At 40.6% G+C, this 27,751-nt stretch overlaps 1 protein-coding gene across 1 annotated transcript; it reads left to right on the forward strand.

Moving 5' to 3' along the window:
• The first annotated feature begins 962 nt into the window (after nucleotides 1-962).
• Nucleotides 963-27,201, forward strand: ARFGAP3 (ADP ribosylation factor GTPase activating protein 3). Its single transcript, XM_058806098.1, has 16 exons — nucleotides 963-1,104; nucleotides 6,724-6,842; nucleotides 7,334-7,406; nucleotides 9,820-9,951; nucleotides 11,393-11,479; nucleotides 12,328-12,409; nucleotides 12,694-12,750; nucleotides 13,867-13,913; nucleotides 15,005-15,147; nucleotides 17,186-17,311; nucleotides 17,746-17,868; nucleotides 20,351-20,488; nucleotides 21,163-21,286; nucleotides 22,181-22,271; nucleotides 25,537-25,658; nucleotides 26,314-27,201. The coding sequence occupies exons 1-16, from the start codon at nucleotides 1,036-1,038 to the stop codon at nucleotides 26,329-26,331; spliced, it is 1,551 nt and encodes a 516-aa protein (XP_058662081.1). The 5' UTR covers nucleotides 963-1,035; the 3' UTR covers nucleotides 26,332-27,201.
• The last annotated feature ends 550 nt before the right edge of the window (nucleotides 27,202-27,751 follow it).

The raw sequence follows: 27,751 nt of genomic DNA on the forward strand, positions 1-27,751 counted from the left end.
TGGGCTGAGACCAAAGGGATGAGGTTCAACAAGGCCAAGTGCCAGGTCCTGCCCCTGGGTCCCAGTAACCCCCATCAGCTCCAGGCTGGGGCAGAGGGGCTGGGGAAGGGCCCAGCAGGAAAGGGCCTGGGCCTGCCGGCCCACAGTGCGTGCCCAGGTGTGCGAGAAGGCCAATGGCTGCTGGGCCGGGCCAGCAATGGTGTGGCCAGCAGGAGCAGGGCAGTGACTGTGCCCCTGCCACATGTGGGCACTGGGGAGGCCTCACCCCAAGGGCTGTGTCCAGTGCTGGGCCTGGCACTGCAGGATGGACACTGAGGGGCCGGAGCGTGTCCAGAGGGGGGAACGGAGCTGGGCAAGGGGCTGGAGCACAAGTCTGATGAGGAGCGGCTGAGCGAGCTGGGGGTGTTTAACCTGGAGGAAAAGGAGGCTCAGGGGAGCTCTATTGCTCTCCACACCTCCCTGACAGGAGAGTGCAGCCAGCTGGGGGCCAGGCTCTGCTCCCAGGGAACAAGGGACAGGATAAGGGGACACAGTCTTAGGCTGTGCCAGGGAAGGTTTAGTTTGGGTATAAGGTGGATTTATTTCATGGAAAGGGTGATTAGATATCGGAACGAGCTGCGCAGGGAGGCGGCGGAATCCCCGTTCACGGAGCTGTAGGAAAGCTGCACGTGGCGCTCAGTGCCGCGGTGCGGCTGACGCGGCGCCGAGCGTTCAAAGGCTGGGCTCGCTCATCTCCGAATCCTTTCCAGGCCGAAAGCTGCCGTGTCCCTGCGCAGGGCGCAGCCGCTGCGCGCGGGTTTCCCACCGCGGCCAGCACCCCCTCGCACCGCGCACCCCGGGGCCGCCTCGCTCCGCTCCCGTCTCCGCGGCAACCGGGCGGGCGGGGCGGGGCCGCACCGCCCTCGGCGCCAGGCGTGGGGCTGGCCGGGCCGCGGCGGGCGGAGCGTCCCGGGAGTGGCGGCGCGGGCAGCCCCGGCAGCCCCGGCCCTTCTCCCTCACGGCTCCCCCGGCGGCCCTGCCGGCTCTCCTGGCGCCATGTGCGAGCCCAGCAAGCAGGACATCGCCGCCATCTTCAAGCGGCTCCGCTCCGTGCCCACCAACAAGGTAAGGGCCGCGCCGGGCCGGCGGGCAGCGCTCCGCCGCGGTGACACGTCGCACAGCCGGCGGGGCGGGGGAGGCGCGGGGCCCGCAGCTGGGCACGTCCGGCCCGGGACAGCAGGGAAAGGCCCAGTGGGTCCTCGGGATGGCTGTCCCGGGAGCGGGGGAGCTCTGCCCTGCCTGCTCCTCGTCCCTCCGGCCGGCATCCCGCATCCCGAAGGGATGAGCCCTTGGGGAGGGAGGCGCGGCGCCCACCGGTTGCCTCAGGTCCGCTGCGAGGGTCAGCTCCGCTGAACATAAAAGCAAGCTCCCGACCAGCTGCAACGTAGTGTTGAGTGTGTGTTTATTTTATTTTAGTTCCCTGTTTTTATTATCCAGCGAAGTGGCAGAGCCACCTGTGCAGTGATAAAAGTTTGTTGTTTTTGGATCCCGTTGGGCTTGTCCCGTGCCCGGGTGGGTTTCCCTGGTGTGGAGGTGTTCCTGCAGTGCCCCTTGGGCTGGGAAAGGTGACGCGGCACAAGTGCCTTCGGCTGCTCTGTGCCGCTTGTTTGTGTTGGCTTTGCGATGTAGGCTGAGAACATATGTGAAATATACATCCACCAGGAAACTTCGGATTAGCGCGATGAAGGAACACGTTGGGTTTGTTTTCTGGGAATAGGAATCCGGATGTCTCTCTGGTCCGAAACTGACTTCCACTCCTTGAGCACAATTCATTGAGACTGTGCAGGTCTGGTTTCTCAAAGCAGAGCTCAGAGGTGAGCACTCAGTTTCTAACAAAAGTATTCTCAAAACTTGCCTTTGCAACGGAGTAAAAAGTTTATCAAGGAAAGGTCCTAGTCCCAACAACGACGGTGAGAGATCTCTTACAAGCTCCTGAAATTCACTGGCATTCTGCCTGAAAATTGAGTAGTTTAGGGCAATTGTGGTGGTTTTTTTTGTATTGGGATCACAGGAGAACTAGTGAGTACTGCCCCTGGCTGGCAAGCTGGAGCGGTTCCCCTGTGCTGGACTCCTTGTTCCTGTGTAATCAGGTGGATGTGGCACCTGTGGTTGCTCAGGTACATCTGTCTCCCCATGTCAGATGTCACACAGACATTCAGTGTTGACATAGCAGTAGTGGCACAATGTGTGCTGCCACTCACCGTGGGCCAGTGGCACAGACGTGGCCCAGGCACAGAGAACTCGACAACAATGCAGTGGTGCCTGGTCTGGCTGACCTAAGAAGGCAGAGGGGGAGAGTGAAAAACAGCAGCTTAGATCTCACAAATCTACCACTCCTGCCTGTCTGACTGTTTTTCTGAAGTAAAAGTTGTTTCTTCCATCAGTTTCTCATCTCATGTTTGTTTCCTTTCTGTTTCCTTTAGTTGTCCTCTTCTTAAGCAGTCTGTCTGCCCCTTTTATTTGCAAATCGTTTTTGGGGGGAGGAAAGACATGGGAAAGTGGAAATATTGAAAAGGGTTCTGGATTAAAAGCTTAGTAATTTGCCTTAGCTGTGCAGTTTGTGGATAGAGTTTGGGAAGAACTGCCTGGTCTAGGCAGGCATGTGCATTTACACTGTTCTGGGTGCTCTGCAGTAGTTCTTAGTGCATGTGAGCTTAGGAACATAATTCTCATTTAAATAAATGTACAGTTTAATATGTGGGTTAGAGTGTGTTGAAAGTGATGTTTTAATAATTGTCTTGAAATTAACATCTATAATTTGATGTTAGTTCCCTTTATGATGAGCTTTTGAGTTCTTGGTCTCTTTGGGTGTTGCATAATGTAGAGCTGCCTGATGACAGCAGGCTGTTGATCAGCTGCCTGATGACTTAACAAACATGTTACAGTTACTAACTAGGATGTATTTTGTACCCATAAATATGTTCATAGTCCTTAAGCTACTTGATATTGTTAACTTGAGTGTTTGAGTTGTACAGCTCAACCGCTTTGAAGACTTGTACACTCAGGCTGTGCTGAAAGTCTCTTTGATTCTGTCAGACCTTTTAGATCTGTTCCTCTGAAAATGTTTTTTTCATTTCTGTCTTTCATCCTGTCTTTGCTTGGACTCCCAGTGTGTGTGCATTGCTGGTGGTTTATCAGTAGCTGAGTTTTGTTATTACAGTGTTATTTGGGTGTGGTTTGTGTTTGTGGTGGGTTTTGCCCCAGCATGGACTCTACTATCTTGTGTCCCTTAAGTCATTTTGAGGTGATGGCGCTTCCAAGACAGGCAGTCCCCTTGCCTTCCCGTGGCCAGCCCTGCAGCTGCCTCCCTTAGGGTGGCATTCCCGGCCAGGTGGCGGTGCTGTGAGTTGGCCCTACCTTTGCTCTGGGCCCAGGTGCCCGTGCGGAGCTGCTTCCCAGCGGGATCAGCAGCGGCATTAGTAGTGCTGATGCCGGAGAAGGAGGCAAGCATATCTGGGGACAGTGGCTGGTGACTAAGAGGAGCTGCCTGGGTCAGTGTTGACATAGCAATAGTGGCACAAGATGCCCTTGGCTGAGTGTGGCACTGCCTGCTGAGTTCCAGCTGGGTTGGTGCTCAGGCAGCTGGATCCACGGCCCGGGAATGGCAAGGTGTGGATCTGCCCTGGGGCTGGAGCCCCGTTCTGGGGGAGGTTCAAAATGGAGAGGCTGAAAGTCTCTGTGTAACCCTGACCTCAGGGATAAGTGCTCTTCCTGAACCTACTCACCTCTTCTGCTTGTGCCAAAAATAGCATTTCTGTCAGCTATTTATTACTGCATTTCCACAGCCAAGGTCAATATTTAATTTATTTTTTGGTAATGTAGGTGCTTTGCGCAAGGTGGATGATTTGTGATTTATTGACTGCTTGCTGTGGATTCTACCCAAATCTCTGTGTTTGCTCTTGTGCAAACATCTCAGTTACATCTTTGGCTGGTTTTTCTCCTAAGTGACTCTTACTGAATCTACACTGTGAAGTGTTTCAACACAAAGTAAACAAAAAGCATGCAAGTGTATTTTGAAAGCACTAGATTATTTAAGCGTATCCTTCAAATTTATTTTCAATCAATACTTTAATATTTTGATTGCACCTAAATCTGTACGGGAAATACAATTTATTTTTTAAATGGAAACAATTTCTTAGGGTGGCTCTGAAATTGCTTTTAATTTCTTCCCCCTGATTCTTCTTAAAATTTATCTGGTGAGAAGCACTTTAAAAATTGAGAAAACTAAGAAAAATTAGTCTAAATGTTAGTGAAGTGTGCATCTATTTCTGTTGCATAGCATTGATGGAAATAGCAGTTCCTCCTTTGCTTTCAGAAGAAAATTGGATGTTCCTGCTTGTGTCTCAGTCCTGAAAGGTGCATTTTTATGCCTGGGAATAATCTCCACGGGTGTCTGGTAGAGACTCCTGTGAGAGTGAAGACACTGAGCTGTTACAGCCAACTCCAAGGTGATGCAATTGACTTTGCAATGTTGAAATTTCAAAGTGCTCATAATTGGAAGGAAGGAAGGGGAAAGGATAAGGATCTTCAGGTATGTTTATAACTGAACTTTTAAAAACACGGATTTTTTTTTTAACCACCCACTCCAGATTCTCGTTTCCCATTTGTACTCCAGGGAATTTCCACAAGCCTTCCAGCTGTAAGTCAACTTTGCTCTCCTGTATCAGAAGTGAGACCAGGGTTGCTCTCTTGGCTTTGGTGTCAATCAGAATCTTCTCCTTTTTTGTTGACCCATCCTCCTTTGGCCTTACAAGAAAAAGCCTGAAAATAGTCAATTTAAAATGAAAATGAATCTCATGTTTTTTAAGGAGCTGCTTCACAGAATTTGAAAAAATAAATAACAACTTCTGGCTACTTAGGCTGTGTATTTTCTTAGAATATGGCATACATGAAGTCTTACTCATCCTTTTTCCCCCACCCCTTCTGTGCCATTCTTCCACCTGAGCTTGTTTCAGGAGCTCCCTCTAACCCCTCCTGTTGTCCCCCATTCTGTGTTGCTCTCACTGCTGCTGTATGGCAGTGAACGCCCCATTTCCACATGCAGGAGTGGGAGATGTAAGTAACATCAGTAAGTGTTAGGTCCTGTTGAGAGGGAGAGGCAGGAGTGGCACCTGCAGGAGCTGTGATCTCCATGATCTCTGTGTGTGTTACCAGTCATTACCTGACTGCAGCTCACCCTTAGAGTGTGCAGGTGTTGGAAGGGTTAATGCTGGATCTGCTGGTGAGCTGTGCTTGTGCCTGATAAATTTGCACTGCCCAAGCTAAATAGACCCACATTAAACTGAGGAGTTCAGCCTCAAACTGCTTTGGGCATGTAGTTGAAATTAATTTGGATGGATGATGGGTGACATGACTTGAGCCCAGACTCAGGGCTTGTTTGACTATGTATGTACAAAAAAATAGAGACAAAAATCTCTGTCCAGGTTTACAGAGGGAGTTTCTGGCAAGAAGACTTCTTAATTTTATTTTTATTTTGTTGTTCAGCTTGGCAAGGAGGTGCTGGAAGCTCTGTGGCCTGTTTATGATGTTCCATATGGTCCCACCTGTCTTGGAATAAACTTTATTTTTTATATCTGCATATAGCTAGAACTTCTATTGCTATCTGAGGATGCATTCAGTTTATAGGAGGGCATTAAAGGATAAAGTTGCAAATTGGAATGCTGTCAATTTGCATGTAAAAGCTTGTCTCTGTGGAGTTGTTTCTTATTAGGTGCCCCTGGGTGGATGCTTTTATTGTAAAAATACTTCTCTGCAATCTTTGCAGATACCTCTGAAAAAGCATTGATCAGATAAATCCTGTCATACAGGAATAGATGTGTACACATGGAGTTAAGTCAGAATAGCTGTTTCTGTGTGAAGGTATTGTATTCCTTGCATTTGATAATTGATTTGTATCAGATATTTTTTTCTGGTTCTTGCTTTCCTTGGTCAAAGAAGCACAAAACTCAGAATAGCTGAAAAAGGACTTGAAAATTGTGGTCTGCTGACCTGCAGAGTGTATGACACACACAGACACAGCTCTTGCTGTTTTGGCTGAGTGTTAGAGGTCCATCATGGTGGAAATTCCTGGGTTTGCCCATGCAGTAATTGTGGACCTGGTTGCTTTTTAACCAGTGTGGCACAGACAGTGGAAAGGCTGATGTGGCAATTGGTGTGTGATGAATCATGCGAATATCTGCAGAGGCTGTCTGGATAAGCCGTGCTCAGAGGCCTTCTTCACACAGCTGCATTGCCATGGCTTGCCCTGAAGGTCAAGGTTTCAGTACAGGAAAGTAGATAATGAGGGCATTAGTCCTGCTGATTACCTTCTGGGGACTCAAAAGTGCCACATGAGGAGAGGCTGCCTTCGGGGAAATATTTCTTAACCACTTTCCTGTTCCAGCAGTGCTGGAAGTGCTGTGTTAAATGTGTGTTTGAACTAGGCTGATGTGGGTTCTCTGACCTGGTTTCTCAACCTGTGTACAGTGGTTATTTTTGGAAATGGGGAGGCTGTAGTTGTGTGGGCAGATTGTGTAACTCCTCTTTAGATGTCTAAAATTAGGATACATGGAGTTGTCAACAAACACTGTAAGAATGAGTTAACAAAGTTGGATCGCTGCAGGAGTGTTACATTGACCTGTAATACAACTCTAAGGCCTGGTTATGCTCAAGTCCTGTTACTGATGTTTGTTTCCTTGCTTTCAGGTGTGTTTTGACTGTGGAGCAAAGAACCCCAGCTGGGCAAGCATCACCTATGGAGTGTTCCTCTGTATTGATTGCTCAGGCACCCACCGCTCCCTTGGCGTTCACTTGAGCTTCATTCGGTAAGTGTTGCTGAGTTTGGACAGCAAAATTCATCTTTTAATGGTTTTGTTTGTTCACAGACCTGCTCAGAGAGGAAAACCCATTCTTCCTTCAGCTTCTGATTGTGTTGGCTTTGCTGTATCTGATAGCTTCTTGGTAATTGTGTTCAGTTTGCCAGCTTTGCTTCCTGAAGCAGCTCATTGTGGTAGCATCTGAGTTCTGCCCTTCCAAGCTAAACTATTCTGTGGTTTTGTACATACATACACAACTATTCTGGTACTTGGGTGGTGCTCAGGCAGGCAGCTGGTGCAGTAAATCTGCACCCTGAGCTGGTTCTGCTCCTGATGAGTGTCCCAGCTGCTGACTCAGGGCCTTTTGGGGGCTGATAAATAACTAAATAACTACAGATTACAAAAAAAAGGTAGGAAGAGAAACACTTGGCAAAAAGCCAGAAACAAAGTGATTTTAAATGGCTTTGGTGGTGACACTAAAACCATTTCTTTGTGTTTAGGTCAACAGAACTGGATTCCAATTGGTCCTGGTTCCAGCTGAGATGCATGCAGGTTGGAGGAAATGCAAATGCTGTACGTACTCCCAAGTATTTTGCTTTGCACATCGAAGCTTGGTAGGCTTGGAAAATGTTGTCTGTCCTTACTGTCTCTCTTCCTGGGATTACTTTTATTTTTCCAGTCCTTTTTCTTTAATACAGCATTCTCCCTGTCCCACCTCCCTGTCTTTCAAGAAGTCCTCTTGATGCTGATTTCATCCTCCATTCTTGCACCTTCACCATTTTGGTATAGTCTGAAAGTGGTTTTGTTTTTTATTATAAGTCAGTGATGAAAATCACTGGAAAGGCCAGATCAGGTTCCTTGTCAGTACACATCTTATTTAGACATCTGCTCAAAGATGGCTTGTAAAGCAAGCTTATGGCCTCTTCCTGTGACCATCATTCCTTCCATGGCTCATGAAAAACCATGCCAAAACCCCCAGAACTGCCAAAAGTCACCCTGGAGTAAAGATCTGACTTACCTGAGTTAGCACTGCAGATAAGACATGCTGCATTGTTGGAGGGGGACTAGCAGTGTCATGGTTTGGGCCAATTCACATAGGCTGTTACTTTCAACTTGATTTTTTATGTACTTACACAGCATGTTTGTAAATTGAAGTTCTGTTGACAGATGTCTTGTTCTCAGTCTCCCTTTTTGTTTTTTGTAAGCTCATTGGCAATTTTTTCCCACCTTTTTCCACAAATAACTGAGAGTTCTTCCTTAAGTTGGCCCACCCAGCGTGGGAACATGCAACTTCCAAAAGCAATTTCTGCTGAATGCTTATCCCTTGTATTTTTTCATTTGTGCTTGGTCCTTAATGCTGTTTCTTTAGGAAGCTTCACCCAAGCTTGCTTTCCACAGTGTTTTCCTTGACAATTTTAGCCATCATAAGTCTTTAGGGTTTTTCTGATTTTTTTTTCCTATTTACATACAAAAATGCTGAGTTCAGGGTCATTGTTACTTACCTTCCATTTCTGTATTTTCCGGTCAGATATTTTTCTTTGAATTTGGCATGCAGGAAGTCACTATATCTCAGGCTTATAGATCTGAGCAGTTACATGGTGTCTTCTCCCTCTTTTTCTTCTGCCTGTCCTTGCTAAGTTATTCCTTTCCATATTAGTACTGCTGTTATATAAATGTCCTCATCCAGTTTCTGTTATTAGTACAAAAAAATCACAGCTTTGACTAATGAGAAGAGGGGGATTTCACGTTAAGAATAATCATCATATTCTTAACCATGTTAAGAATAGTTCCTTTTTGAGCCAAATGCTTAAAAGCCTTGATTAAATGATATCAATTCTTCTGTGTAAAGGGCAGTTGGAAAGAAGAGATGGCAACGTCTGAAAAAGTCTTCTGTTAGTCTTAGCCTGTTAGGAGAAGAATAACAATAAACCATAATTGTTAAATTTTGTGGGGTTTTGTCTTCCTTCTTGGATGTCACTGTTTCCTATCATACATTGTACCAAGAGGTGCAGAATACCCTCAGCAACTCCCCAAATACCTTAAATTCTCAATGGCCTGCTTTGGATTGCTTCAGCAGATTAATACTTGAAAAAACAGATTGGTAAATTGTCTGCACATTTGAAGTAAAATTAACACTTTTCTTTTAATGGCACTAAAAAACCATTCCCTTTTGGTTCCAGTTAAATACCAAATTTGAGTTTTACAAACTATTGGCAAGAAGCCTTACTAGATTAATATCAGTCATTTGTGTTCTGTAATTGCCTGATGATGCTGAATCCTGGATAACAGCAGTCCTGAACTTCCTGCTGTGTTTCAGATACCTGGAAAATCCAAAGCATCCTTAGTTCCTTGTGCTTTCAGACCAAATCTCTATGGTAATTGGAATTAGGGTTTCTAAGAAGCCCCTCTGAGTACCAAGTTAATAGGGGTATATATTTGCATGCAGAAATGCACAATCTTCGTTTATTAATTTTATATAATACACAAGCCTATAAACATATCTGTGCACATAGATATGTGCCTAGATCTCTTTCATTTCAATGAAGACCATTTTTGTATGCTCATTTTGATACTATTGAGCATGCACTGATCTCCCCTGACAGAGATGAATCCAAGCAGTGCCTTTTAGAGCATTAGGAATGTCCTCTCTGGAGCACAGCTACTGGCAATTAATTTTACCTCTTCCTTCCTCTTAATCACTTAATTCCAGAACAAGGATTTTTTGTATGTAATGGAAGCTTGCATTTGTATATGCTGTTAAAGAATCACGGTGATGTATTGGGGTTTTTTGTTTTATTTATATGTAAAGAAGTCACCAGAGTTGAGTTTCCTTTGTACTTTGCAGATTACTTAGACTCCATAATTTAAAAGATTAGATTTAGGCAGAGGAGCAGAGTAGTTTGCTGCATTGCAATATATTTTTGTGTCGAATGTCATTAGCTTTTAAGCCTGTTCCTCACAGCATTTTCTGTGCTCTGCTTCCCAGTCTGCTTTTTTCCACCAACATGGGTGCACAACCAATGACACCAATGCCAAGTACAACAGTCGTGCTGCTCAGCTCTACAAGGAGAAGATCAAATCTCTTGCAACACAGGCCACCAGAAAGCATGGCACTGATGTGAGTAGTGTATGTCCTGAGGCCTGGAGATTTCTGAAAAACTTCACCTTCTTTCCCTCTAAAGTCACTTTAGATTTCTAATCAGTAATACAAAAGATAATCAATCTTCAGATAACGTGGTCATTTTTCCATGAACCATCTAGTGGTTTTATTTTTGCTTATCTGAAATTGAATGTTTAGAGGACTACAGCATGAAAAATTGTAGTGGAATTGACTACAGACTGTGTGTGATTTAAGTGGGGTTTGTTTTGATCAGGTAAATAATGTATTTTTTTGTTTTTTCCCTTGCAAAAATAATATTTGGGAAATTAGCAAGTTGTGCAGAACTTGCTGTTCTCCATCAGAAATGCTGAGGCAGTTCATGCAAGCTATCAAAACATTGTTAGGTTGCTGACAGGAGTTGAGCAATGTATCCAGAATTGATTTCTGAAGTGTTAGATAAGTTTGACAACAGGTCCCTTCTTCATACACAAAAAACATCTTTTGATTGTTTAGTTCAGGTTGTTGAATTTTGTGATTGGTTCATTTAAAGTTGATCAGATGAGTGGAAATTAAAAGCAAGAAGGCTTGATTGTTTTTTTCTCTTATCTGTGCATCAAACAGCATGAAATTTAATAGATAATTATAATCTTAATTATTCATACTATGTACAATAGAATTCACATCACAAAGTTCAGAGAATATTTCTTTTGACTTAGTAAACAGCTTAAGATATAAAATATGTTCAAGTAAGTGCAATATACTGTGAGTATCTAAGTTTATGGTAAGTTCCCCAAATGACTCTTTGAGGAACTATGATTATCTTGCTTCAATTACAGGTTCCATCCAATAGTTTGATATTAAATATTTGAAAAAATCACTAAATATTTAGTAAATATTTTTAGCTGTGCACTGCAAACTAAAGTGATTATGTGCTATCTATTTAAATTACTGAAGTAAATTATTCAGATATTTGCATTTAGTACCCACCATTGCCTCCACTGTCGCATGTTAAAAAATTCCTTTTCTGACTTAGTGATAGAGCTGATTGCTGAATGGTGAGGTGAGCTTGTTGCACCTTCACTGTCCTTTCTGACAGAGCTCCTTATTCCTGCATGGAGTAGGAAGAGCTGTGAGAAAAGATTTGCCTGTGGGTGATCTTGAAGTGCAGGTCACAGGTTGTGGTCCCATCCTGCAGTCCTGTGGCACTCTGGGCACCCCAGCCCTGAGATCTGGCTTTGGCTGATCCACCAGGAGCACATGAAATATGTATGAATTCAATAAAAAAAGGAATGTCATCTACTGAACACTGAATAAATTTGTAAGGAAAAAATATGGACAGGAAAAAAATCAATAATTTTTTAACCTGAAAACAAACCAGAGTTGTTTTAAGATTAATGCATTGAAAAATAAAAAATACATTAGTGCAATTAACCTGTAAAATTCTGGCCCTTAATTTCAGCTGTGGACAGATGGGTGTGGAGCACCACCAGCATCACCTCAGAACAAAGAGGAGGAAGATTTTTTTGCATCCCATGTTTCTACCAAGGTACAAATTACCTCTCAAATTCTTGTTTGCTTTCTAAACACTTTGACTGACTGTGAGCTCTATGGTGAAGATTAAACCCTGAAAGAAAACTTTGGAGAGAAAAGATAGGTCAGGGAGTTAATATTTACCTACTCTTCCTTCTGTGAGTCTCAGAATTCTTCCTGGATGTGAACCACTTCCTAAGAGGATCATTTTGAATGACCCAAATAGTAGCTAAATACGGAATGAAAGTCTATTTTTTTGTAGACACAACAGTTCCACTTGGAGCCAGGATTTCTTGCTTGGAAGTGCTCTGATATAAATGTATTGTGTGGTACCTTGAGTTTTAAATCAGCAAAGTGTAACAGTTCTTACAGCATTTGTTGGGAGCTGGTCACAAACCTGCCTTTTGAGGGGGATGTGTGTGAAGGGAGTGGGAGGATGCAGCAGGAATGTTGCTCACAATCAAAAATGTGTAAAAAACAGGAAGTGCAAGAGCTTCTAGTGGGGAGAAGGTGTGGTGATTATATGTAAATAAATCATCCAGCATACAATAAATAAATCTAAAGCACAGTTAAAATGCATTTTACTGGTTTTGATGGTGTATATATAGTAAACAGAATTCCTGAGAGGAAAAATAAAAGTGCTTAGGAGTAGGTTGAAACCATCTTGTTTTTAGTAAAGGTAGGCATTTCATGTAATTTTAATAGCTGCCCTTATGAGTACAGGTTTTAATCCTAAAAGCTGTAATCATAAGAATTCAATAATTATAAACCAGTGATGCTTAGGCAGTCTTTAGCTAAGTGCTCATATTTATTTGATGTATTCCGTTTTCTGTGCACTTTTGATTCTTTCTGTTTTTTTCCAAGGCAAAGGATACAGAGTGGATATTACCAGAACCAGTTTCTCTCCAGCAGAAAACTTCAGAAAACATTCCAGAATCCTCTGAAGGTATGACTGATTCTTTATTAACAATAACTTGCATTTTTCTGATATTCTCTTAGTTTAGTCTCTTTTTACCTTGCTTTAATAGTTAAATAACCTAACCATGCTTAATAACACAAGAATTTGGGGTGCCTGCTGCCCTTTTAGTGACTGGGAAAGCTATGATGGAAATACCACATTATGGTGTCTCTACCAGGCACTACCCTGAGTACAGGGAGATGTGTTTTGGTACTTCATGCATTTTAAAGAGCCTTCTGATATTCTTACCCTTGTTATTCCTTATCTTTTAGGATCAGAACATGGACCAAGTGTTGATGGCCTTAGCACATCCCCACAGCCTGCATTAGGTAATGAGTGCAAGCAGCAGAGGAGAGCAGCAAGTGTAGGGAACCCAAATATCCCTTTTGGAAGAGAATGTCTGCCTAGGAAGAGCTGTGGAAATAGATTTTGCTCCCTTTTCAGAAATCTGAACAGAAGAACTTGGACTGGAAAGATCCTGTGTTGATAATGCAATACCTTCAGTGACCAGGCTTTCATACTTAATACTGAGCAGTTTTTCATGCTGTGAGTAAGGAAAAGAAAAGCTGATGGAGATAGAATAGGGTAAAATACTTAAGTGATTTGTCACTGTGAGGCTTGTCCTGCAGGACCAGGCTTCTGAGAACAAAGTGTTCATTCTCAGCAGCACAGAGTAAGGGCTGTCTGGACCTGTTTCAGTTCTTTAGGCAGGTATGATCTTCATCACTGTTTTTATTTGGGTTTCGTTATTTTAGAGCTGGAGACTACAAAAAACTTCACTGGATGCACTTCCTGCTTTTCTCATTTGTTCCTTTAACATGTTCTCCTAAGACAAGTGCTTTTCTTGGTTGGTTTGGACATCACAGGTTCTGTCTAAAGGGAGCAATCTCTGTTCTGTGTATGCCCCTTTCCATGCAAATTTCAGCTCAGAGTATTTTTTCTGTGTGCACAGGCATCCTGTAGGATGCTGTAGGAGCAGTTGATAATATAGGAGCTGTTTGTCATGCTTGTGATGTTTTAGTGATGCAGGTATGTTCTATGTGTGTCACTGGTGGGTTTGAACACAGCCAATGCCTTTCAAGACAGGAAAAAACTCATCTTGGGAGTGATATGAGGTCAGGTGGACCTCAGGTCTAATTCAGAAGAGCAAGTCCTGCTTTCCTGTTCTGTTAACTAGCAGGAACCTGCAAGAGACAACTGAGCTGTAATTTCATTCCTATTGCATATTTCCAAGAGATTCCAGTCAAAGGTAGCTCCCCCCATTTCCTTGGAGATATCCACAGCTCTATTACATAGCTCAGTTTAGTATCTCAGCCCCTCAGTGTAGAAAGACATGAAAATAAATGGCAAAAACTATTTTGAGGTTGATGTTACAGAAATTTTCTTCTGCAGTTCTGGAATTAATAAAAGTTGTATGTTAACTAATGTACATTTAATCCTTGCAGAGAACACCACCTTCATAAAAAAGAAGCCAAATCAAGCTAAGAAGGGGGTAAGTGTATGTAAACAATGAATATTTTTAACTGTATTATAGGTCATTTATTTTAAGATAGTTTAAAGATCGTTTACAGACTTGCTTCTGCATGGAGTCTTTAGCACTTTATTAGCATCTGGTCTCTGTAAAGAGGCAGGAAGAGAGTTTAGTGTCTCTGAATTCCTGTTCAAGGCACAGGAAAACTGAGGAAGGCAGCTCAAGTTTTGAATGTGTGGCTGTTGCAACTGAAGAAGCAGCCCTAAAAGTCACCCCAATGCCACCCTGAACATGGGCTGTCAGGGTGACAGCTTCTTACAGGGACTCACTTCTTTTAAATCTGGGCCACTGTAGGACAGAAGATTTTGAAGGTTTATTGGAGCAGATAATTTAGATTAAATCCCATTATTTTGGACTCCCACCAGAAGACCCTAATAGCCAAGAGGAACTTTTTATTCTGAGTGGTTTGTGCAGATCTGTTCCCTTCCAGTGAGAACAACAGAACTGGGTTGAACACTGCAGGTACAGTTTGTGATCTGTGTGTGCATGGCCTGGAGCTTGTACATGAGGGCTTTAAAGCAATAAAAGCTGAAGATAAATGCATTGTGAATTTTACTGTTGCTGCAGTGTTGCAGGTGAGGAATTAAACACAGAGCAGACTAAGAGTAGCAGTTTGAGGGCTGTGCCACGATTTGAGTCAGCACCATTGTATCCATATCTGCAGTATTAAGTGTTTTATAAATAATGGTTCCATTGCAACAAAATTTATTATATTATTCCTCTACAACAAAAGAAACCAAAGTTGTTCTATGTGTTATATTTGTTTGAGCCTGCCAATATCTGAACAATTAAAACCTGAATACTTCACTTTTTCTGTGAGACTTCATTGCAAAGCTAACTAAATTTGTAAGAACAATTAGCAGAAGCAGAATTTTGAAGTCCAAAATATGGAAAGAAGTATTTTCTGCGCTCCAAATTGTCCTTGCTGTTGCAAGAACTGCTCCCAGAGAGGATGTAGTGTTTGCTGTTGCTTTCACATCTGGCTGTTGAGTCAGCTGAGGTGGTTGTCTCAGTTGTAATTTTGGGCCTCTTGGTTTTTTCTATAATTCCAGCTTGGTGCCAAAAAAGGTGGTTTGGGAGCCCAAAAAGTGAGTAGCCAAAGCTTCAATGAGATTGAAAAACAAGCACAAGCTGTAGATAAAATGAAGGAACAAGATCTTCACAGTAGTAAGAAGACTGAGAAGGAAGAGCCACTGTAAGTGTGAATTAATTACACAATGGCAAACCATGAAGCCTAATTTAATGAGCTCATTCACAGCATTTTAAATACTACCATAAATTAGCATATGCAAATAACACTTCAGTTCTTCAAAAAAATTCCCAAACAGACATGGTTAAGATGAGCCAAGCAGTAATTCCCCCAGTGCCTTTTTTTGGCTATTAAATATATGTTTATACACTTGATTACTGTAGAAAATTAATTATTAAGAAGACCCTTGGCTCTTGAATTTTTTTCATCTCATGCTGGTTACCTGGTTTATTTTGGTTTGGTGTAGAGAGCTCAATGCTATTGAAAGCAGTCTTTCTAAGAGCACAGGGAATATTCAGCTTGTGCTTGCTGGGTAAGAGCAGAGGAAGTTTAACTATGTCTCAAATTGCCTGATTAAGTTGTCAACTGATTTCTGCTGGAACTGCCTTCACTTTTCACCAAAACCCTTTGAATAATTCTGTCTGAGGTCTTGAACCTGTTGGTGCACCTTAATTAATAAATATTCAGCCCTAAAGTTCACAGGGTGCTGTTCCTGATTCCTCTGCTAAGTGCTTTTGGTTTTTAATATTCCAGTGGTTGTCATCAAAATGATACTACTAAATAGTTGGTCAGTGTACACTTTTACTGTTACAGAGTTTAACATCCTGTCAGGTGCTAGAGAATCCATCCTATAACCTTATAAGAAGTATTCTGAATTGTTATATAATTACAGGATCACTTTTTGCTCATGATACCAAGGTCTTTGGTCTGTAATCTCCTCCCCATTCCTTTTGCTCATTTTTCTGTTGTACTTGCAGAAATGAATGTTTTGATTGTGTTAAAAATGCCAATCCCAAGGGAATAATTTGAATTGTTTTAACCACAACATCATGGTTCTTGGTGTTTGCCAAAAGCTACCAGGGGAGAGACTCTGAAGTAACAACTGAATAATAAAAAAAAAAAGATTGTTCATGTATTGTTCTTTATCAATATTGTCTTTGACTGTATAATTTAGTTTGGAAGAAAGTCCCAAGCACTGTCTTGGGTTTTATGTCAGAAATGTGTAAATCCAAAGATCCAAGCCAACTTTCATTAAAAGTTCTGCAACCTTTCTGCTGCAGCTGAAACCCTCTAAAAATGCTTGTGAGCATGAGGGATGCACATGCACTGAGTTTATGGATCCAGTCTCAGTGGAGGCAAGAGAACTGTGTTTCCCTGAGATTATCAATTAGGTGGCAGCAGATACCAAAATGAAAGGAAGGTGAACTCTGCTAAAATTGCATTTGCTTCCAACTAATTTGTATGACGTTTTTAATTTTAAAAGCTTGAGTAGTAAGCTTTACTAAATTAATTCAATATGACTTTATGTGGCAAGAGTGGAAGTGATTCTTTTGTAGTTTAGTATTTGGAAGGAGGAAGAGTTCTGAGACTTAAATGTGATTTTAAATTCTTGAAGAATTTCCTTATTTTTTGCTGTGCGCTGACAAGAATAGATAGCTGAAATTACATCTAAAAACTTGATCAGTATTCCCATTTGTTTTAATCAACAGCAAATAAGATTTTGATATTCATAAAATAGATTTCCTGAGAAGGGCTACTAATCTTCCTGCATGAAGTGCTGGGTAGATGTTACCAGTTATTCCTTTCTGCTTTGCACCACATCTACCAGCAGCATCCAAGATCTCATTTGCCTTTCTTCTGAAAGTTCATTTGAACTTCATGCCAGTTGAGATTGATGAATTAAAATATTGCTCATTAAAATCAATAAAAATTGTATCCCTTTTGACCTGACAAATTAAATTTAAGCAGTATTTCTGCAATTCTGTAATCAAGATGAAAAACCTTAGTCTCTGCTGCACTGCTGTGACTGGAAAATATTAAGATGGTTTAGAGGTAGGGATGGAGACTTAGCTGAGCCCAGATGTGCCTTAAGGGAAGACATCAGAAAATACAGTGCTGAAATAAATATTGTTAATGTCTACTAATATTCCTGGGCTGATTCAGTGTAGCATTGAACATTTCTCTGATAACTGTTTTTTTCCAGTGTATCATCTTTAAGGTTGGCCTACAGAGATCTTGATATTAAAGCCAAAGAAGAAACCTTAAACCTCTCTGGTAAGAAGAAAACAGAACTGGAGAGGCTTGGCATGGGATTGGGCAGCAGTAGGAGGTATGTGAAGTTCTGGAAACTGTATTTTAAATACTCTGTGGTTTTATGCACTTATCCCTCATTTTACTCAGGAAATTAAGAAATGGACTAGAGCATGTTATGGAAACTTGAGCAATATCAGCAAAATATCTTCTCTTTGTCAAGGGAAAGTTCTGATAGATTTAAGTTCTAACCTGCCAGATAGAGGTCAACCTAGATTGTGTTTTCCAGCTGTCAGAATGGGCTTTGTGTTCAGAGAAGTCCTGTCCCTGCTTGAGAGAACTACAATTTTCCAAGGCTCTCCTTTATTTTAATTCCTCTTTCTTTAAATGTCTGTATAGCTTGGGCTTTCTCAGCAAGCTTCAGAAACTAGATTTGGGCTTTGATTTCCTTTTTTTCTTTAAGGGTATGAGTTTTGTCATCTCTTGACATGCTTGTTTCCTTCCTGTCCCCAGTGGCATTTCTCATTCAGTCGCCTCGGAGATGCAAACGATCGAGCAGGAAACACCTACAATTGCAAAGCCAAAGAAGAAGTACATGGATGATGTGGAAGATTCCTACTTCTCTTCTAGCTCGAGGTATTCTGTAAGCTTTTGATTCTGGATGGGCCCAGAAGTGTGTGCAGGTTCCATAAAAATATGCACAGTGGTTTTGAAAGCTGAGATGGAGGCAGTTTGAAGCTGTGGACACACCCAGCACGCTTTCAGGGGACATTGAATCACAAGAGTGATTGGAAAGTTGGTTTTGCCTCAGTGACAGATGGATTTGTGAAGGAGGGAAGGTAGCTTTGTTGGAAAAGTGGTCTGAACTATTTATTTGTAGATTTATCTTGTCCAGAGTCTAGTCTCTGCTTGTATGGACAGTTGCCATATAAACTTTCATTTGCTGTATTCCAAATTCAGTGAATTTTTTGTCAGAATGACTTGTGTTCATTCCTTTTTTCTTTCTTATGCTGTTGTCTTGAAATTAAATAAGCACTGAAGTCTGGTATTAGATGTTGCATCATTCTCTGCATGCCAAATGCACAAACTTCAGTCTTTTTGAGGTATTGTGCTGGGTGTGTTGTGTGGATGTCTGTAGTCCTATTTCAGAGACTTTTATATATCTGAACGTAAAATGTGAGCAAAAAACAATTGAAACATTTGTTATCAGAGGATGAATGCAATGCACACTATAAAATGTTGCTCTTGGGAGAAGGAAAATAATTAAATCTTACAGGCACTAATTGCAGCGAACCAGCTGTTTCTGGGCTGAGAGATGTGAACAGGTGTTGCTTTCATAAACTGCCTTTTATTGGATCCATGCCACAGCAACATGAGAAATTGTACCTAATTGCTTGTAGACAGGCAACAAAAGCACAAAGGCTTTTGTGTCACTGTTTTGTAGTGCAGTCACTGCAACAGAAATACAAATGTGGGTCCAAGGAAAGTGGCAGCAGTCTTGTAAAATAAAGCATAGCATTTCAGTGCTTGCCTGAAAAGAGATGTTACTGCTCTGAAATTATTCATCAGCTACCAGCAGGCAAAGGATGAATTATGGAGGAGCTTTTAATGTGTTGTGGTTCAGTGATTAGAGCACAGATTGTAACCTGGCTGTTCCCTGCTCTTGTTCTGGTTCGAGCTGGGAGGATCTAATTGGAGTTGGTACACAAGTTCATTCTCTTTAAAGGAAGAACAGTCAGATTTGGACTTCTTAAGGGTACTGTTATCCTTTATTTCAAGCTGTGACTTTGAAATAGAGGCAAAGTAGCTTTGGCATCATCTTAGTATATGCCCAGAAGCAAAATAATCACACTGGATATTAAGGTGTTGATAAGTTAATTAAGCAAGCTATAGGTCTCAAGGTTTAGAGATAAAATTGAAGCCTCTGAAAATCCTGAATTTTGATATTTTCTTTTGCTACAGTTAATAAAATCTTTACTAATGTCACAATGCAATTTTTTAAATTTTGTGTTAAATGCAGTTTTTCTTTCTCTCTCCCACCCCAAATACTGAAGAAGTATTTTTCAAAGCTGCAAAAACTTGAGAGGAAAGGTTAGAGAAAATAAACACTTTTACCCAAATCAGCTCATGCAGCCCCTGCCCAATGCCATGCTTTTGTGGCCATTGTGAGACTGGAAAGCTTCAAATCCATAAAAACACTTTGATTGTTTGTTACTATGGAATTTATAAAATTGCTGTGGTTTCTTTTTGTCTGTCAGGAGAGAGGCTCCTGCTTTTTGTAGAGGTTAATTCCAAATCTGTCCCTCATATTTTCCATGCTCAGTGCTGAGACTTTGCTGCTGCAGATGTTACATTTCTCATGAACTGCAAAAACAAGTGGCCTGACCATTCATAGTGCAAACATGGAGAATTTTTAAGAGTATTTTTCACAAGATGCAGGTGCAGACTTTAATATCTTATCTTGTTCTACTGAATGGTTCCATTCTCCTATCCCCCTATGGTTTTGATCATCTTTCTCCCCATCCTGGTCATAGCCAAACTTCAGGTAAATTTCTTCAAGCACAAAATCTTAATCTTTAGCATTTTAATAGGTTTTGGTGGTTTCTTTTTTTTTTTTTAATATTTTCCACATATGCTGAGGTATGGGTTGGTAATCAAAAGGAGGAGAGATCAAATAATGTACCAGAATTCACAAACATACTTCATTTTTTTCCCTTTTCTTTATTTTGTGTTTTCCCCATGGGTTTCATGTGCAAGAGAAGATTGCCTTATTAAATTCAGACTCACTTTCAAGAAATATGTTCTTAGCATTTAATTTTAATCAAATGTGTGGTAGAACTCAGAAGTTCTTAATATTAGAACTAAAAAAAAAAAAAAAAAACCAGAACCAGAAATAAAGGCTTTCCTGCCTGTTCTGGGGCATTGGATTCAACTTTCCAAAGCTTCTAAAGCAGTATTGTGAAATCCAAATTATTTACTGACAACTGTAATTTTGGTAAAAACTTACTTGCTAGTGAACACTTACAGCAGTGATTATCTAACAAATAAATATATTCCCACTTCTCAATAGATAACAAAGTTCTGACTTTTCAATATGTTTTTCTTTCTTTTATTCTAGATACTCTGATTCTTCAGATCTGAGGAGCAGCACTTTCTCTAAATGGGATGACAATTCAGATGCCTTTTGGAAGAAAGAAAATAATAGTAAAGACATTGATATATTGTTAACCTCAAAAAGCACAGGATTTTCAGACAGGTACACTGAGAAAACCAAACTGATTTTTTGTCCAGAAAGCCCAAGTTTTAATGTGATTTGAGTCCTGGTCATAGTAGTGGGATTTCCTTCAGTCTGTAGAAGGAGAATTAGGCCAGAACTTCCATCAGCAGTCAAGGGATCTCCTGGCTGAATTTCTTTTGTAAGCTGAATTTCTTCGTTACATTTTAAGCACTGTCGGTTGTGCTCAGAGTTGTCCAGTGCATGTAGTGGAGGTAATTCCCAAACACTTCCAGCAAAAGAGGAAATAGACAAAGGATGTGGGGAGAAACTCAAATATTTGCACTGTTCTGAGCACATACCTGCTTTGTTTATTGTGTGATGAATCAAAGGAAGCCTTGTTAACAAATGAATGAAAATTTGGAGTGTTCAGTTCTGAGGATGAAGGTACTAGAGACACAAACAACAGGTCTGGTTGTGATGATAAAAATATATTTTCTTTATGACAGCTGAATTTCTATCTTTGCAACCAAGTAGAAGATGTAAGAATGGGGGTATATGTGCTTGTTTGGTGTTTTCTGCCTCTTTTCTTTTTAGTTTAAATCATAGTTTTCATTTCCTTGTACAATTTGAGCACTTGAGTGCTTCTTGTTTGATTCCTTTCACTCTCATATGGATGAGGTTTCTGTCCCTGATGCAGTTTATTTTCCTTCCAGGCCTGCATCCCGGCGTAAGCCTGAACATGAACCTTCTGCAAGCTCAGATGAGGCACAGAAAAAATTTGGCAATGTCAAAGCCATTTCATCAGACATGTACTTTGGAAGGCAAGATCAGGCTGATGTAAGTAGGAAACAGTGATAAGTATTTTTAAATGTTATCATATTCTTTGACTATAAAAATGGTATTCTTGTGAGTTAGAAAGAAGGCAATAAATAGTTAAAATTTGTAGAATTTGTGAGCTTACAGAATTATGTCCCCTTGATTATTTATTTTAGAAATTTCAGATTGTTTATAATTTAATTTTAAGAAATTGCAGTTGCATGCAGGACTGTACCTCCATCATTCTTCTTTCATGATAGAAGTGGTAGACTATGATTTAGCACTCCTGATTTTTGATAGAATCAGGCTTAATTTGTTCTGGATACCCAAACTGATATCAACAAACCACTGCTGAAACACCTTCCTGCTGTGGATTTGTTACATGAAAACATCATTAATTTTGTAAAGCTAACCAAATAAAGAAATTGTTCAGTGAATTGCATGGAGTTGAATCAGCCTAGAAAAAAGAGATTAGGATTGTGCTGCATTTTGGAGGTGAGATACAGATTTTGAATGAAAAACTAACAGTGTAAGTACTAATTAAAAATATAATTACTGTTTGCAGGGAACGTGGAAAAAGTTGAGTTAAAAGTGTAATGTGGTTGGAAGGGTCAGCAGGATGTTAACTGCAGTGCTTTCCCCTTGGTTTCACATTTTTTAGTTGTTTTAATGGCTGCACAGTTTTCTAGCAGTTGTAGGGTAACCAACAGCTGGTGGGACCTTTGGGGTTGTAACGATAAATGTCACTCTTGGGTAACTCAGAAATGAGATGGTGGCAAACTCAGTGTAAGTGATGTGAAAACTGAAATGGGCACAACTTCAGTTCTCAATGTCTGGAGTTCTCAGATTGCCTGACATGACCTCAAAGGTGACATCAAGATGATAAAATCCTTTTTGTTCTCAATTCTTTTCCAGTATGAAGCAAGGGCTCGGCTAGAAAGGCTTTCTGGAAGCACATCCATAAGTTCAGCTGACTTGTTTGAAGACCAGAGGAAACAATCAGCAGGTACAAATCAAACAGAGTGAGAATGTGGGGAATGCAGGCCCTGACTCTGCTCCTGATCACAGTCATCTCTGTGTTCTGCAAGCAGAATGCTAATAGCTCAAACACGCATGGCAGGTGTAATCATTGTTTAAAAATTAACCCCTTAAATTCCAATTTCTTTATTTTTGATTCTGTAAGTTCAGTATTTTATACTGGGGACTGTTTTGTAGATAACATCTATCAAAGGAAAACTGTAATATTTTCCAATGAGCTAACACCTAAATGGACTCTCAGGTAGTTTTTTTTGATCAGTTACCATAAGTAGCTCATTAACTGTCATAATACTGGATCTAGGAAAAATCATTAAATAAATGTTAGTGGACTTGAAATTCCCATGTAATCTGTTGCATGGCATATCCATTCAGTGGGATATTTGCTTCTACCTCTGGCCTTGCAAAATTATTAAGGAAGATCTTAATTTGTCTGTTTCAAAGATTTGTTGGAGCACCTCACATAGGAGAGTGTAGTTCATCAAATCAGAAAGGAGAAAGATTAGATTGAGTGAAAAGAAGCCCCTTAGGATATTGAAAATGTCTCATGTTTTCTTTCCAACATTTCTTGGATTGTGCAATAATGTGCAATGGAAAAGGTGGCACAAAATGCTGGAACATTTTATAGGCTTAATCAGTTGAGTTTCATTCCTTAACTTTTGAAGAAATTGGAAAAAGAAGAGTTACTGAAGAACTTGGAATCTGTGAGTAATTATTCAAACAGCCTGGAAAAACAAACAGTGTGCAGCATCTGATTTTACTTTGGAAAAGTAAGAGGGAAAAACCCAAAAACATGTGACTGTTTAGTTTTGATCCCCTGAAAGCAAATTTGAACACACTGACTAGCAGAGAACACACACACACGGAGGAAACAGAATTTTATATTAACTATATAGTTAATATATTTCTATAATATATTATGTAAATATGCAATATAATATATACAATATAATATATTATATTTGTTTTAGGTATTATATAACTATATAGTTACTTATAACTTCTGTTACTGGTTGCTTAAATAAAGCCAGGGTTTAAGAATTTGAAATGTGAAAAAAAAAAAAAGTTAATGAGGGAAAAGATATCAAGCAGAACTCACAGTAAGTTGCTTTAGGCACTTGAAAGAGCATTTGCAACATGGTGTCATAAATTCACACCATATCAAGTACTGAAACTTCCTTTCCTGCATGTCTCTGCTACACCCCCTCACCCCAAAAACTGAGGGGTGGCCCTTCTTGGAGAAATGCTACTGCACTGGCAGTTTGTCTGGTGTGGAATGAATGCCCAGACTATCATTAGTTCCATAAAGTAAACAGGACACTGTTTATTTTATGGAACTATAAAGTAATCAGGCCACTGTCAATAAAAACACCACTGTAGTTCTGGAGACCTTGCCAGGATAAAACATCCTTTGCTCCGAGGTTGTTTTTATGAGCACTGATGAGGTGTCAGTGGGGGCTCCTTGCTTTTGTACAGAATGCTGTAGGGAAGTTTTTAACCAAGGAGGAGGCTGCAAGAAAAAGCCTTTTTGCATTGTTTCAAAGCTGATGCTGATGTCAGCCAAGTGGCTGACTTGGAAGTGCTGATTTGGAAGGAAACCACAAGAAAAGGAGATGCTTTCCTGCCTTGTTTACATGAATTTAACTGAGCCAGCAAATGATGAGGGAATTCTTGTGGCTGAGAAATGTTTAGCGCTTCTCAGGTTATTTATATCTGCAGATTTTATTTCTATGACTGATTTTAGTACCGAAAATGCCTTAACCATTTGATGAGTGGAAGCGATCATAAGGAAGTCCAGATTACAGCTCAGAAATAGGGCTGTCTGAGGGGACTCTTGAAGATAATCTGTAAAGAGCATCTAAATACCTATAAACCCGTGCTGGGTGGAAGGATTGGAGTGCAAAGTTCTCTTAATGTGACAAGACATCTGTGCTACAAACCATCCTCTTATCTTAGGTAAAACAGGTTATCTCCAGGATTGTCTGTCTCAGCCTGCTGAGGAGGCAGGTGCCTTTAACTTCCCAGGACAGAGGAGCTACAGGTTCCCTCTTCCTTCTCTCTCTCCCTCCTCCACCCCTGTTTGAAAGATTCAAAGGAGTCTCCATTTGGAGAATGGTCTGGTTTGGGATGGTTACTCCCTGGAACCCCATTTATTCCCAAGATTTTTGGGGTGACCTCACTGTGCCCTTCAAGTACCTGAAGGGATCCCACAGGAAAGATGGAGAGAGACTCTTGACAAGGGCCTGGAGTGACAGGACAAGGGGGAATGGATTTAAACTAACAGAGGGGAGGCTTAGATTGGATATTGGGAAAAATTGTTCCCTGTGAAGGTAGGGTGGCCCTGGCACTGAGAAGCTGTGGCTGTCCCTGGATCCCTGGCAGTATCCAAGGCCAGGTTGCATGGGGCTTGGAACAAGCTGGGATAGTGGCAGGTGTCCCTGCCCGTGGTAGGGGGTTGGAATGAGATGATCTTTGAGGTTCTTCCCAGCCCAGGCCTTTCTGGGGCTGACTCTCTGTGATTCTGGTTTACTTGAGTTTGTGCCTTTGACAGTATCCCATATTTGACACTAAACCATGCCAGTAATTATTTTCACCACTGAGTGGGTGACAGTAACTGTTAGCATGTTAATACTTAGCATACAGTTAGAGTAGTTAATTAATTATCTTTGATTTCTGTTACCTTTAGACCTGCACTTTCCATAATAACAGCTGAGCTAATTCTGTACAAATTTTAAGGAAGGCTGGATTGCCAGCATTGTTCTGGAGTTATAAAACCTAATTTATTTACATTTACTGTAATTTCTATGGATTTTTCCAAGCCTCAAATGTAGTAAGGCAAAATGTTTGTGTTCAAACGGCATGGAAATCACCCCTCTGCATGCACACAAATAGGGTTCATCACTTCAGCCACCTCTGAAGTGCACTCATCTTTAAATTGCAAGGGGATAACAGCTGCTGAGGATACAAAACACCATTGTCACAGACTGGAAGTACACAATAAGTCATCTACTATCCAAACATGAATTGCTTTCCTGGGAATGCAGAGTGTAGAGGATGGCACTCCTGAGTGGAATTATGAAAACCTGAAAACAATCCAAAGGAAGTGCGTTTAAGACATTGAGATCTCTGCCTAGTGCTCCTGGTCATACATTGTACTTCAGGGAGAAAAAAAAAAGGTTGATTTTAATATTTTAAAATTCACTTTTCTCTGTGTGTGTGTGTGTGTCTCCTTTTAGGAAGCTACAATATTAGCAATGTCTTGTCTTCAGCTCCTGATATAACTCAGTTTAAACAAGGAGTGAAATCCGTGGCTGGAAAACTTTCTGTCCTTGCTAATGGAGTCATGACATCTATACAGGTGAGTAGAAATATCAAAATCTGTTAACCATCAGTTGAAGCCTTTCTATAGGGATTTAGTACCACAGATCCTGCCACTGAATTACCTTTAGGGAGAGCAGAATGCATTTGGTTTTGAGCTCTGTAGACCTCTCAAAGCAGACAATAAATCTTTATCATTTAGAAAATAAATCTCTATCTGCTAGCTCACCTTCATGAGGATATCTTTTTCCTTACAATTAAAAAATCCTATCATGAAAGTTATTTGTTGTCACTCTATTTTAAACTCATCACAGTTCCTAACTCAGAATGGAATAGTTTGGGTGGAAGGGATCTGCAGAGGGCATCCAGCCCATCTTGTGTTGGCTCTTTAGCTGACCTCTGATCCATGTTTTTGGATGAAATAAGCCATCCTGGCCTCAGTGTCCAGCATGTTTTGTGTGCTCCAGTCACTTGGCAATTCCTGTATGGGGTCATTGGGAGCTCTCACATGTTTGAAAATCAGGCTGATTATCCTGGAATTCAACCCTAAACTCCAGTTCTTGGAAGCATTGGTCAATTTTCTGAAAGTCTTGAAGAATTCAGCTGCTATTTATGGCACAAATGGAAGTAAAACTGATTTCTCTGCATGGAAACCCCACTCATAACCTGGTTTGTGTTTGTTTTTGCTCTTCTAGGACCGATATGGTTCCTAACTGAAGCTAAAGGATTCCTCTTCAGGCACACAAGTAATCACTCTGCTGATTCAAATGAAGGTTGCCTTAAGACTGATGATGTTTTTAGCTGTTTCTTAGTGCAGATTTCTGACTCAGCCTCTTAGTGCTGTTTCACCTTAACAGAGCAGAAATCTTGCAGCAACTTGTTACATTGCATATACATTTTCTTTTTTCTTCCTTTCCAGTCTTTATTTCTTCACAGCCTTATTGTTAGATAAGCTGGGAGCTTTATTTTATTACTGGCTCTGTCTGTGAGGCAGGAAGGAGAAAGGAGGTGCTGGTGTTCAGTAGACTGTAGCAAAATATTCATTTAATTTAAACCTGTGTTGCCAGGAAGCAAAAGCTCTTGAAGTCATAAATTGATGTGCATTAAAATGGTGGGGAATTAGTGGTTTAATACAGTATTCCAGCTAGAAGGTTCTGTGCTTAGATGTGAAATGTGGAGAAGTCAAAATGTGTAATGCTGAATAGTGGATTTCACCTTGTTGTGGGAACAGTCTATTTATTCCTAGTTTTGAAAGTTACAAAAAAATTGCAATATAGAATCCTTAAGTGCTTTTAAAAATTCTGTATTGTGTAAAAATTGAAAAAAATAAACTTGAAATATACTAAGGGCCTAATACAGTAGTTAATTAATTACTTGTTAAAAATGTTTAGCACAACCTTAGATTTTTGATAAATTATCAATTATTGAATAAGGAAATAGGGGGCTGTGTTTTAGACAGTCTAGAATTTATTGCTGATGACATCCTGCATAAAAATGATTATGACCTTAAAGAAGAAACTTTTCAACCAAGAATGAATTCAAGTTAATTCTGTTCTGTAATTTTCTTAATTCAAATTTGTAAACTGCTGATATCTAATAAAAACAATTGATATAAACTCAGTTTTACATTCAATTTCTGTGTGGCCATCAATATCCAGCTTTCTAAACATTGTCACCTGTATTTTGTCTATACAGTGGTCTGGTAAAATCAGCCTTTGGTTTCAGGTAGTCAAACTTGCTTTCTTATTAAATTGCTGTAGTGATTTAGAAATCTAAACACTTCAGTTGGGGTGGAAAATAAACTACTGAACTGAGATACTGTGTTACATACAGTTAACAGTGTAGCTGGATTTAGGATTTAATTTCTACCTACCTCTTATCTAATTCCCACTTCTGATAACCTATTCTTGTGATTGTTGAGTTTAGATTTATTGATTAAATTTATTAATCAAAAAATTGCCTTTACTTTCTAGGAGAGTTCAAAGATGAGCATTTGTTCTACCTAATGGTACAGCTTTGCAATAAAATGTTTGCTTCTCTATGTCCTTTCCCACCCTACAGAGATTATTTTGGTAATGTAAAAAATAAAGTGTAGTGCTCAGGGCATGCTCTCCTTTTCCCTAATTACAGGTA

Source organism: Ammospiza caudacuta, chromosome 5 (genome assembly GCF_027887145.1).
Source record: "Ammospiza caudacuta isolate bAmmCau1 chromosome 5, bAmmCau1.pri, whole genome shotgun sequence".
Taxonomy (NCBI): domain Eukaryota; kingdom Metazoa; phylum Chordata; class Aves; order Passeriformes; family Passerellidae; genus Ammospiza; species Ammospiza caudacuta.

Bases quoted from the DNA above. Each gene is read 5' to 3' on its own strand.
- ARFGAP3 (XM_058806098.1), top strand. From the start codon at position 1,036: ATGTGCGAGCCCAGCAAGCAGGACATCGCCGCCATCTTCAAGCGGCTC. The intron at 1,105-6,723 runs GTAAGGGCCGCG...CCTTGCTTTCAG, and splicing joins GCTCCGTGCCCACCAACAAG to GTGTGTTTTGACTGTGGAGC. The intron at 20,489-21,162 runs GTACACTGAGAA...TTTTCCTTCCAG, and splicing joins AGCACAGGATTTTCAGACAG to GCCTGCATCCCGGCGTAAGC.